The 13,773-nt window shown below is 44.3% G+C and overlaps 1 protein-coding gene across 1 annotated transcript in view; it reads right to left on the bottom strand.

Moving 5' to 3' along the window:
• The window catches only part of LOC143282265 (beta-1,4-galactosyltransferase 2-like), a 75,936-nt gene extending 63,758 nt beyond the window's left edge, over positions 1 to 12,178 (bottom strand). Inside the window, exons 1-2 of the mRNA XM_076587865.1 lie at positions 12,092 to 12,178; positions 10,694 to 10,927 (exon numbers count right to left, since the gene is read on the bottom strand). Of these exons, the coding sequence (XP_076443980.1) occupies positions 10,694 to 10,927; positions 12,092 to 12,178 (321 nt within the window). The remainder of the gene's footprint in view (positions 1 to 10,693; positions 10,928 to 12,091) is intronic.
• Between the last annotated feature and the right edge of the window lie 1,595 nt (positions 12,179 to 13,773).

Here is a 13,773-nt window from a genome sequence, read left to right as displayed (position 1 = left end):
TCACTTGCCCCTACCACTTTTACTGACTTCTCCCGACCAAGTATACATGTTGCTTCTTTGCCATGTTCTTCTTTTCCTTCTTCTCTTTCTTCTTCCTCTTCTCTTTCTTCTTAATAATTCAGTTGATCCATTCCCACCTCTCCTTTTTTTTCTGATCCATTCTCACCTCTCCTTCTGATCCGTTCCCACCCATCCTTCTGATCCGTTCCCACCCATCCTTCTGATCCATTCCCGTCTCTCCTTACTCTGATCCATTCCCACCTCTCCTTACTCTGATCCATTCACACCTCTCCTTACTCTGATCCATTCCCACCTCTCCTTACTCTGATCCATTCACACCTCTCCTTACTCTGACCCATTCCCACCCATCCTTCTGATCCATTCCCACCTCTCCTTCTGATCCGTTCCCACCCCTCCTTCTGATCCATTCCCACCTCTCCTTACTCTGATCCATTCCCACCCATCCTTCTGATCCGTTCCCACCTCTCCTTCTGATCCATTCCCACCTCTCCTTACTCTGATCCATTCACACCTCTCCTTACTCTGATCCATTCCCACCCATCCTTCTGATCCGTTCCCACCTCTCCTTACTCTGATCCATTCCCATCTCTCCTTACTCTGATCTGTTCCCACCTCTCCTTTTGATCCATTCCCACCACTGGTCAGGCCCAGGCCCAAATCCAGAGTCTCCGTCATGCTAGCTGCGCCAGAGCTGCCTTCACTACCACCAGACCCTGCACCAAGACGGTCTGCATGACTGACCTCGCATGCACCATAACTAGTGTATTGGCACTGATGATAAACATTTTGCAGCAGGAACAGTCATAATGCATTATTCATGTTTTATGGGTTCTTCTTCTTCTTCTTCTTCTTCTGTTCTTGCCTTTCCTATGACTTATTATTGTCATATGGCCTATGCAACGCTTTATTTTCGTGTCATTTTTGCAAAATTCATATTTTATGGGTTGATTTTTTTAAAATTATATCTTGCTTAACATGTAATCTAGCTTGTCACGTGGTCTTAGCAATGCAAAGTGTGTCTATGAACATGCTAAAATAATTCATGCTGTTATGATCTATGCTGTTTTACATGTATGCTACTCTATATGTATGTCTGACAGTGTTGATACAGACTGACGGGTACAAAAAATAATGCTTTCCAACTTACCTGATTTGGGCCCCTTCTCAATATCAAACTATTCAAAGCTAAGTTAGGATGTATTAGACTAAGTTCAAACTACATAACTTCACCTGGCAAATGCCACTTTTAACATAGAAGTATGGTATTGCTCCTAAGAATGTTGTGTTCACTCCAAATTTCACTCTGCTATCTTGTTATCAACTAAATTATCTCCCTTTACCTGCTCAATGATTCTTGTTTGCTCCACTAAGTCTGCTCACAAAAAATACTTTTAATTAGCCATTGCAGACGATGGATTTCAAAAGATGGGGGGAGATGTAGCCAAGCGCTGAGATGGCTTCAAATACTTTTTCACACACGAGCTGGATAGCAGACGCCTTTTTTGCAGTTAACACGCTGATCTTCAACAACTCGTGCAAAATACCTGATGCAATTTGAATTGTAAATGCAAAGCCCCTTTCATCCAACTTCTCCTAAACATTTATTTAAGCAAGTCTCTGTATGGTTCCCTGCAATACTATATTTGTTGTGCTTACACACACACTTTAATCAGTTTCAAGCATAGTTGATTTTTCATGACCCAGTGAACAAGACCTATGAACACTTGATGTTTCGCACTGACATTGCAGAACAACTTCGTGCAGGATTCACCTCCAGGAAGCGCAAAGCAGGGCACAGCAAAGCAGTGCCAGATGCCCCCATTGCCTTGGCCAGCATCGACCATCACAAGTTAGAAAAGATCAAAGGGAGATGTAGGGTCTGTTGGCAGTGCATCAAAGATGGTCGCAGGACAGCAAATGGACGAGGGGTAGAAACATCAGATATGTGTTCTTTCTGCCAGGTACCTTTCTGTTTCCACAGGAATGACTGTTTCCGTGATTACCATGGACAGAATTCGGCTCAACATTAGGACAAGCTAGCTTGTTTTTTTTGTTGTTTTTGTTTTTGTTTGTGTGTGTGTGTGTGTGTGTGTGTGTGTGTGTGTGTGTGTGCTTACCTGTAGTTTTGGTGACTCTGTGACACTTAGCACTGACACTCTACTCACTATCCTTACTGTACAGCTATACATTGTGTGCATATATAAACGGATCTGTACAAAGTGCTTAGAACAGTGACATAAGAGCAACATAGAACTGTGCTTGAAATTATCTCCAGTAACTCTTTAGTTGTGACAACCGACACTAGTTGCGTGACATTCTTTAGATTACCTGTGGGGACTGTACTGGCAGACAAGAGGCAGATCATCTCAGGTAGGCTGTAGCTTCGTTTCACAACACTAACGTGCATGTGCATGGGATAACTGCATGTTGGTGTGCTGTATTATAATAGTCATCATTGCATGTGACATATTTGGTAACATTTTGTGACAGAGACACACAGAATCTCGCTCACATGACAGAACAAAGCCACATACCTGCCGAATTTCATGACTCTAGAGGTTTATTCTTGGTTGTGGTGAAGCGTGAACCATACATACCCATTTTGAGGCTAAACTCACCAAAAGAATCTGAAATCTAGGGGAGTTTGGCCTCAGAGAATCTGAATACAAGAGGGTTAAATCTCAGAGAATCTGAATACAAGAGGGTTAAATCTATTCCATTTGTGTCTGCCTATGTTAAACTGATTTAAAGCATGTAATTTTTCCGTGATGATCTTCCTTAAACCGACCTTTTCAGGTGACTTAATCAAAATTGTAAATTCATCTTAGATAATCAACACTTCATTTTAAACTCATTATAAAATTGGTGTTGAGCTTTTTGTTTTGCGACCAATCCAATGTAAATCAGTTCAGCAATCATTTAGAAATCTATAACTGAACACCTAACAACAAACACAGATTATTGAAATATTCAGTCCAGCAGACGCAATTTGCTCACAGCCTGTGAGTGCAATCACTGCAGTTTACGTAACTTGCATAAACAGCGACAGAGTGGTGATCACTGGTCAATTTTCACCACGCTGAGCCTGCCTACAGCTATAGCCTGCTCTCTCTTGTGCTAGTATAAGTTTATCATGCTGTTTGACAGATGACTGCCTTCGGATATGTGATGTTTTAGACTGTTTCTGATTTAGGCACTTGTTTCCTCAGTCACAGAATGATGCTGGACATTAAAGGGTTTCTGTTTGACTGGAGGTGCTATCTGCTTTTCCTAAATAATCTGCAGGTAGATTTGATTCTTTTCAAACGTCACTGTCAGTTTATTTGACTGTTCCAGAATGTTCTAGTTCTAGAGAGATCTGTGTACGGGTGGGTGTGTATATATATATATATATATATATATATATATATATATATATATATATATATCTATCTTTGTATATATGTGTGGGGGTTGGGGGTGGGAGATATGGGCGTATATGTGTGTGCTTGTACAAGTAAGTGTTCATCTCTGTGAGTGTGTGTTTGCGTGCGTGTGTGTGTGTGTGTGTGTGTGTGTGCCGTGGAAGCTGCGATACGTAGGCTAGAAATGAGTGTGTGGAGGAGGGGGTTGGAGGAGGTGCAAGGTAATGTGTGTGTGTGTGTGTGTGTGTGTGTTGGAGCTCATGTACGTTTATATGTATTTGACTGTACTTTCATATCTGTGAAACTGCATGTTTGGTGCATTTCTGTTATGCATGTGTGGGTGTATGTGTGAATGTGTGTCGTCATATTTTACATTCATTCGCTTAATTATCACCATTGTTGTCTTATTTATTTATTTATTTATTTTTTATTATTATCATTTTATTAGTATTACTATTATTATTACTACTACCTTTTTCTATATTATAATTATTATTTATTTATTTATTTATTTATTTATGTAAGCTTATCTATTATTTATTCCCCCCCCCCCCCTTTTTTTTTTTTTTTTTTTTTTTCAAGGCCTGACTAAGCGCGTTGGGTTACGCTGCTGGTCAGGCATCTGCTTGGCAGATGTGGTGTAGCGTATATGGTTTGTCCGAGCGCAGTGACGCCTCCTTGAGCAACTGAAACTGAAACTCTAGTGAATGGCACGTTCTTTCTCATTTGCTGTCACTGATAAAGGTTAGGTTTTCACTTATCCCACATTGGCATTGAGCGTAGGAGAACACAGGCTGTCCTTGGCTGTGTCGATGTTCTGCACAACTGGATGACTTGTGTAAGTCATTCATTAACTGAAGCTTCTTAATAAACTAATGGTTAAGCCATTATAGTTCTTCCAATTATTGTATTGACTATCTGGTCTCTCAGTTTGCCAATATTTTATCAAAGCCACTTGTTCTATCATCTTGTTTATTATTCGTGCATTATTTCACATGCTGATATCAGTTGTACTTCTACAGTGTTTCACTGACTCTGAGCACTATAGCTTCACAGTTACATTGTGCTCAGTACTCTAAGATGTGTGTAGTATTCTGTTGTGATTACAAGAATGTGTTAGATTGATAACAGTTATTGGTTAAAACCATAAATGTATAACAGTCTGTTAATTGTAATTTAGCTATCATTCGTTCTCCTATACGGCTTACTCCAGTATAGTGCTACATGATAACTGACTCATTTGAATCACTGACACAGTATAAGCTTTACATAATCTATACTGTCAGTGTATTTTCATTAAATCAGCTTAGCTTCAACCACTGTAACTGCACTACTTAAATGTATTATAAATGTCATTTGCTCTGTGTTTGGTCTTTACACATAAGCATTATTCATGTTATTGTAGTCAGGTCAGGTCACTAGATCTGCTACTGGTAACCTGTAATCCAGTACAACCTGTTCAGGGTTGGGTTGCCGGCGATTAAACCGGCACTCCCACCGCTCCCTTCCGGGACTGGTGAGGCGGGGGGCTAGACACCCTTATGGAGATCCATAAAAGGGCGTTGGCTCAGGAGAGCCACCAACGGCCATCTAGCTCCACCGTGCTGTGTGCATGCCACACGCAGTTGGCCCCCGGGGTGTGTCTACTTATGCATGCGAAGTCTGGATCCGGCAGAATCTGCGGAAGAAACCTATCGGTTCAACGGAGAGGAAGGCGGTTACAGCAACGCACTGTGGAGTGCAGATAGCAAGATGAGACACCGAAAGGATATCTTGGTCATCCACTGCATCCGTGCTCACCCTCCAGTCGTCTCGACTTAGTCTTGCCACTGGAAATTGGTGGACCCGGACGAGAGAGTGAGGTCATCAGTCATCCAAAATGACCTTTCATTCTTCATCATTTCATCACCCCCAAGTCCTGTGGCGACAGGCGAGCGACGAAACGACAGGTGTGGGTACACTGGCAGTTGCAGCCACAGACCTGCACGCAGGCGGCTCAGGCCATAGGGTCGTTCTTCATCGACAGGAGCAGCGATGGAGCTCGGCAGCCGTCTGAGCGTCTGAGCAGCCCTCTTTAGGAATGCACTGCTCACCTCCCTGGCATGAGGAAGGGGCTAGAAAAGGTGCCCTAAAAATTGCCTGCTCCGTATCACCCTGGCCAGCATACCGCGGCTGGCGGGGACCCCACATCAGCGGTCGAAACAAGAAAGAAAAGAAAAAAACAAGGATCGTTCCTCTCACCATTGGTGCTTGGAACATAAGGACTCTCCTGGACAGAGATAACGCAGACAGACCCCAAAGGAGAACGGCACTAGTTGCATCCGAACTCGCCAGATACAACATTGACATCGCAGCCTTGAGTGAGACTCGGCTTGCAGGTGAAGGCGAGCTCTGTGAACAGGGATCTGGTTACAGGTTCTTCTGGAGTGTACGAGGAAGCGAAGAGCGACATGAGGCTGGCGTTGGTTTTGCAGTAAAAACAGCACTTGTCAGCAAGCTAGCTGGAATCCCAAAGGGAGTCAACGATAGGCTTATGACCATGAAACTCCCACTGGCATCTGGCCAGAAGCACCTCACCATTGTCAGTGCCTACGCCCCAACCATGACCAACCCGGATGAAGTGAAGGCGAAGTTCTACGAGGACCTTCACTCTGTCATTGCTGCTATCCCTAAAGCAGACAAGCTCATCATTTTTGGGGACTTCAATGCTAGAACTGGCTCTGACTACATCTCCTGGGATGGAGTGATTGAAAAGCATGGTGTGGGCCACTGCAACCCAAATGGATTGCTTTTGCTTCAGACCTGTGCAGAGCACGAACTGCTGATAACCAACACTGTTTTCTGCCTCCCTACCCGTAACAGGACGTCATGGATGCACCCTCGCTCAAAGCATTAGCATCTCATCAATTATGTCATCGTCAGGAAAAGGGATAGGCAAGATGTCCGTGTAACAAAGACCATGTGCGGCGCCGAGTGTTGGACAGACCATCGCCTTGTAGTCTCGAAGCTGAATATTCGAATCCAGCCCAAGAGACGCCCCCAACGCCAGAAGGCTCCAAAACGGCTCAACATCGCTAAGCTGAAAAACATCACCATCAAACAGTCCTTTGTGGAGCTGCTGGAAGATCGTCTGGAATCCGCGTCTCTGGACAACCAGAATGTGGAGTCTGACTGGAGGACCCTGCGTGAGCTGATCTATAGTACAGCTTCAGAGACCCTGGGACCCATGACCAGAAAGCACAAAGACTGGTTTGATGAAAACTGTGATGAAATCAAGCAGCTTCTGGATGAGAAACGCCATCTGCATCAAGCCTACCTGAGCAACCCAAAGTCCACATCAAAAAAGGATGTGTACAATGCCTTCCGCAGGACTGTTCAGCAAAAGTTACGCCAGATGCAGGATAAGTGGCTGAGTGACAAAGCTGATGAGATCCAGGGATATGCTGACAGGCACGATATGAAGAGGTTCTATGATGCCTTAAAAGAAGTCTACGGCCCCACATCCTCAGGATCATCCCCCCCTCCTCAGTGCAGATGGGAATACCTTGAAAATTCTCGAACGCTGGACTGAGCACTTCAACAGTGTCTTAAACCGCCCAAGTCCCCATCAACGAAGCACTGGACGATCCGCCAACACCTCTTGAGACCCAGAAAGCAATCCGTCTGCTATTCAGTGGCAAAGCACCTGGCTCAGACTCCATACCAGCAGAGGTCTACAAGGATGGAGGCACTGTGCTGACTGAGAAGCTCCATCAGCTGTACTCACTCATGTGGAAAGAAGAGACGATCCCCCAGGATTTCAAAGATGCATCTATCATTCACTTGTACAAGCGAAAGGGGAACTGGCAAGCCTGTGATAACCACCGGGGCATTTCCTTGCTCTCCATCGCAGGCAGGATACTTGCCAGGATCCTACTAAACTGCCTCACAGCACACCTTGACCAAAGTCATTTGCCTGAGAGCCAATGTGGATTCCGGAAAGAGCGCAGAACCACTGACATGGTTTTTGCTGCAAGGCAGCTGCAAGAGAAATGTCAGGAGCAAACTGCTGATCTGTTCTCCACCTATGTCGACCTCACTAAGGCCTTCGACACCGTGAGTAGAGAGGGACTGTGGAAGATCATGGCCAAGTACGGATGCCCTCGGAAATTTATTTCCTTGGTCAGCCAATTCTATGAAGGCTCGAGTCCAGGACAATGGCGAAACATCTGCTCCTTTTGCTGTCACAAATGGTGTCAAGCAAGGCTGCGTCCTGGCTCCAACGCTGTTCAGCCTCATGTTCTCTGCAATGCTTACTGATGCCTTCAGAGATGGCGATGTTGGAATCGGCCTAAAGTACTGAACAGATGGCAAGCTGTTTAACCTCAGAAGGCTTCAAGCAAAAACGAAGGTCATGACAGACATCATCAGAGACTTTTTGTTTGCTGATGATTGTGCCCTCAATGCTGGATCTGAAGCTGACATGCAACTCAGCATCGACAAGTTTGCAACTGCCAGCAGAACTTCGGCCTTACCATCAGCATGAGGAAAACTGAAGTTCTCCATCAGCCAGCCCCAGGGAAACCCTACGTTGAGCCCAACATCACAGTCAATGGTCAGAGACTCAGTGCGGTGGAGCGGTTCACATACCTTGGCAGCACACTGTCACGAAATGCGACCATCGACGATGAAGTGAACGTCAGGATTGCAAGAGCAAGCGCAGTTTTTGGTAGACTCAATGCAAATGTCTGGAACAGAAGAGGCATTAGTCTTGAGACCAAGCTAAAGGTCTACAGAGCAGTAGTTCTCCCCACACTACTGTACGCCTGCGAAACTTGGACAGTGTATCAACGACATGCCAAGAAGCTGAACCACTTCCACACAACATGCCTCAGGAAGCTACTGAACATCAAGTGGCAAGACAGGACCCCAGACACAGAGGTGCTCGCAAAAGCCACCCTTCCCAGCATCTTCACCATCCTGATGCAGTCCCAGCTTCGCTGGGCTGGACACGTGGTGCGCATGCCAGACCATCGGCTGCCCAAAAGGCTCTTCTATGCCGAGCTGCAACAAGGGAAGAGATCACACGGAGGTCAGAAGAAGCGCTTCAGAGATACTCTGAAAGTCTCTCTGAAAGCGTTTGATATCAACCCTGACTCCTGGGAGGAAACTGCAGTGGACCGTGACAAATGGCGCACTGCTGTGCATAAAGGCGCCAAGTTATGTGAGGCCAACAGGACTGCTGCAGCTGTTCAGAAGAGGCAGGCCAGAAAGTCACGGGCAAACAAGCTCCCTGACAATGGTATGCCTGTCTTTGTCTGCCCCAACTGTCAGCGAAAATTTCGTGCACAGATTGGACTATTCAGCCATCTGCGCATTCACAGATAGATTCATGAGCATCCTGCCCCCCACCCCACCACCACCCTCCCCCCACCCCCCAGCTGGATGACAACGATGGTCATCATCGATCTCGATGGACACACCACCACCATTCATGTTATGTTGTTGCCTACTCCAAATCAAGTGGTAGTCTTTCCATTGTAATATATGATGTTCTTTATCCACTTGTATTACTGACTTGTACTTAATGGCATTTGTGTGTTGTGTCTTCAGACACTGTTTTACCTTCCCCTCTTCTTCTTTTTTTACTTCTCATATTATTGTAATGAAACAATAAAAAATAGAAACCCTTTTTGTGACCGACCGTCTATATATCCATGGCCAGTGCGTGGATCTTTTCTATCCTTTGATACAGTAATTCTTTTGTACTGTACCCTTTTATATACCACTCGGGTTAACACAACACGGCTACAAGTGACGTCGCCAACAGGATATAGATTCACAACAAGGTTGCTCCCAAAATAATTCTTTTAATGTATTAACCCTATTATCCAAAACTTGAAAGAAAAAGCAACGCTTACCACTCTCGCTCCATTACATATATATACAGAGAGAGAGACAGAGAGAGAGAGAGAGAGAGAGAGAGAGAGAGAGAGAGAGAGAGTTCATAAATGTCCCAAAGAAACATAAAAAACCCCAACAAATTCGGTTTTCTTTACACAATAATTGTATATATCTATCCAACTATATATATATATATATATATATATATATATATATATATATATGTATATATATATGACACTAAGAGAGTGTTCTTCTTGCATATATATATATATATATATATATATATTATATATATATATATATATATGACACTAAGAGTGTTCTTGCATATATATATATATATATATATATATATATATATATATATATATAGAGAGAGAGAGAGAGAGAGAGAGAGAGAGAGAGAGAGAGAGAGAGAGGTAATGGCCATGATATAATTCGGCGGGACAGGTAATGGCCATGTTGTAATGTGGAGGTACAGGTAATGGCCATGTTGTAATCTGGAGGGTCATGTAATGGCCATGATGTGATGTGCAAGTCAGGTTATGGCAATGTTGTGATGTGGAGGGAAAGGTAATGGCCATGTTGCAATGTGGAGGGGGACAGGTAATGGCCATGTTGCAATGTGGGGGGACAGGTAATGGCCATGTTGTAATGTGGAGGGACAGGTAATGGCTATACTGTAATGTGGAGGGACAGGTAATGGCCATGCTGTAATGTGGAGGGACAGGTAATGGCCATGATGTGACGTGTTGTGACAGGTAATGGCCATGCTGTAATGTGTTTGGACAGGTAATGGCTATGATGTGATTTGGGGGGACAGGTAATGGCCATGTGTAATGTGGAGGGACAGGTAATGGCTATGCTGTAATGTGTTGGACATGTAATGGCCATGCTGTAATGTGTTTGGACAGGTAATGGCTATGATGTGATGTGGGGGGACAGGTAATGGCCATGCTGTAATGTGTTGGGACAGGTAATGGCTATGCTGTAATGTGTTGGTACACGTAATGGCCATGATGTGATGTGGAGGGACAGGTAATGGGTAGAACAAACTAACTAGGGAACTACATACCTGTTAAAAACGTTCTCTGATAAGGGTGTTCCTGTTGTTTTGAATGCACAAGTCGATAGCTGTCAACTTCACTGTGCTAAATAAACAGCCAGGAAATAGTTTACCTTGTCCTCAACTTGGAAAATAGTCTTTATTTTTATACTGCATTTCTTGAGATGCCGCTGGACATCATTCTATGTATTGTGTGTGCTAAGTGAAAAACAAAAGAAGAGAAAAGAGCACAATTATGTGAAAGACTCACTCAAAACCGTTCACCAGGAACACATCCTGATGTATCTAGAGGACTGAAGAAAGGGGAGCCTCTCACCGACTCAACGACGAAGATGGTGAAGGACACTTGCTGACGGATCAGGAAGGGGATCAGGTGGTTCAGTAAAATGCGTAGGTGCGTCCAGCGGTTCCTGCAGGGAATGATGATGGCGGTTTGATCCTTGGGCACACAGTCCTTGGGGGTGAACTTTCCTCCTTTACCCAGCTCACCCCCCCACTCTTGTTCTAGAGTTTCCATGGGTTTCGCCACGTCTTTCTTCAGCTTGAAGCCCTCTGTAATAACCCATCACATACACGCAGATGTAATGTGTTCTTCTCCGTTGTACACCGTGTACAGTAAAGCTTTCCACGCTAGAAAGACCAATTTGTTCAGTAAACTGCCTAGACATGTCTGTTTCGCTACCATGAGAATTCATGGATCTCGTTAATGGCATCTTATAACTTGATCAGCTGAATGGACGTATTAGAAATGCAAGAGCAAACTCCTCGACTGTACGGCAGGAACAATAACCGCAATCAGTCTTGCTCTCTATCACCCATTTCTTTGCACAAACGAATTAAAAAAATGTGTACAGGGGAATGATCCTCCCAAAGCAGTACATCAAATACAAACACACGAAGCGTTCACAGTGTCGCAATACCATCAAAGGAAGGTTTTAACACCCCCATTCTACATGCTTGTAGGGTCGTGGTCGGCTGCCATCTTGTGATCGATTATTCAAAGGCAAAAGAAAGACACAGGGCGTGGTGGGTTGTTTCGTAGCTTAAAAAAGAGGGAAAAAAAAAACAGAGGGGGGGGGGGGGGAGGGAGGAAGGAGAGAAGGGAAGGAAGGGAAGAGGAAGGAACAACAAAACAAGCAATAACCACGAGTGCGATGTCTACAGGTTACAAAAACATTCTCGCTCAGTTTAAACGTAAGCAACCAGGATCCACTTCTAGCAGAGAGGTGACAGTCCAGACACACTTTAACACATCAGCAAAAAGAAGAGCGTCAGGAGGAGAGAGACATGGAGTCGAGATTCATGGTGTTCATGAGAGACGATCAGTGAGCGATTTGACAGTCTGCAGAACAGTCTGACGTCTAAAGATGATATTTTCCAAAATGAAACAGACATTCAAACAAAAATTGATGATGTCACTTCTAAATTTATGAACAAAATAGAAGCGTTGGGAGAACGACTCCTCGTTGTTGAGAAAGAAAGAAACAAACTGCAGAGAGAAGTAGAGGTGGTACAAAAAACCAACGGCGATCTTTTGATATGCTTAATAAACAAAGCAAGCAGACTGCAGCTCTTCGAAAGGGAAACAATGACTCAGAGCAGTATGGTCGCGGATGGAACCTGCGAGTGTACAACATAACAGAATCCAAAGCATGGGAGCCCGAAACAACAAACGCCTGCATTCAGAAGCTCAGCGATCTTTACACAAGCATACTGGCATGGCCGTCACGGAAGCAGACAGCGAAGCAGCCTCATAGAACTGGCAGCCGCACTCCTCAGCACGCCATGACCTCGCCCCCATGATAGTGCGCTTTCTGTCCAGAGGAGGAAGAAAGATGAGTTCTCGCTAACCGTCTCAAACTAAAAGGAAATCCACAGAAGATTTCCATTGCAGAGAGACATGACTTCCCTGAACTTTAAACTTCTTAAAGAAGCAAAAAGAACATTCGGTGACACTGGACGCTTGGAGTTCCAGGGGGGAAAATATTTGCAAAGATCAAGAATGGCAAGACTGTGAGGATGGAGGTGGATGTGGATGTTGATGAGGTACTGCGCGTGCAATGTGACATTGTGACTCTGACACTAGTAACATGAAAGGGGGTGATGATGAGAGGGGGACACGCGCATTAACTTTCACACAGACGTACCTACAATACGAACACGCGCACATTGGAACGCTCACATAGCCACACACGCTGTGCGCGCACACTACTTCCCATGCTGACCCGCACATACGCGCACGTCTGTACAAACAACCCACCAAGTATTATTAACGCAAAATCAAATTAAACCACAAACACACATACTCGCACACAGTTGACATCCGACGGTTGTGACTGAGTGCTTTTAAAAGAAAAAAAAAAAATCAGTTATTATAATAATTTATATATATGTATGTATATATATATATATATATCTATATATACTATATATATATATATATATATATATAATATATATCTGTGTGTGTGTGTGTGTGTGTGTGTGGTACACATGTATATTATGATGGAATACGTTTAGAGACAAACGATTCACCCAACGTTTATTCACTTCATACACTTTTTTTCTTTCTAAAATACATGTATTAATACATTATTCCGCACACAAGAGAGAGAGGTTAAATTTACAGCCACCTCTCCTCGCAAGATTTTGTGCGCGCGCTTGCGTGTGGTTTCTCAGTTCTGTGTACTGCTATGCTTGCTATTGCTCGTTGTATCCTTGGTGTATCCATTCTCACCGCGTCTTCCTTCAATTGACTTCGTTTCCCCCCTCCCCCCCTCCTTGCCATTACTTCTCCCGCGCACCCCGACCCTATGTTCCCTACTCCCCCGTGGTGGAAACAATATTGCCGACTCCTTGTGCTGGAGAGAACTGTGCCGTGTATTCCGCGGTGCGTGTGTGAAGTTATAACTTTCCCAATGGACGTATCTGCGGGGGGGTGTATGTTGTGGCGAAGTGAGCAGGGCATGACTTTAATGGATTGCGCAGATAATTTTGCCATGCCTATGGTCATTTTGTAGCATGTTTTTGTTTTTGTTTTTGTTTTTCCCCACATGCATGCCTCATGAGCACGTGCGTGCGACAGCTTCCACTTACGCACACGCTATGGTAACACAAACATGACACAAACCACAGGCTCCCCCCACCCCCTTTTTTTTTCAGTGCTGCACGAACATCGCCTCGCCGCAAGATCCCACTCACTTGACAAAACGTACCTGTATGTCTTAATGTGTGCTTTTCTGTTGATGTACTTTGTTTTTATTTTAACTTGTCCGTCGTGGATGATATAAATGATTGTCACTCCAGTGATGGGTACTCATAAAGTAGTGTATTTTCTTTATATGAAAGCCTTTGCACAGTTGTACTATGTACCATGCAAACAATAGAATGAGTGGA

Source organism: Babylonia areolata, chromosome 5, assembly GCF_041734735.1.
Source record: "Babylonia areolata isolate BAREFJ2019XMU chromosome 5, ASM4173473v1, whole genome shotgun sequence".
NCBI classification, from domain to species: Eukaryota; Metazoa; Mollusca; class Gastropoda; order Neogastropoda; family Buccinidae; genus Babylonia; species Babylonia areolata.
The sequence above is the reverse complement of the archived record's forward strand: the minus strand, read 5'-3'. Positions and strand labels throughout refer to the sequence as shown.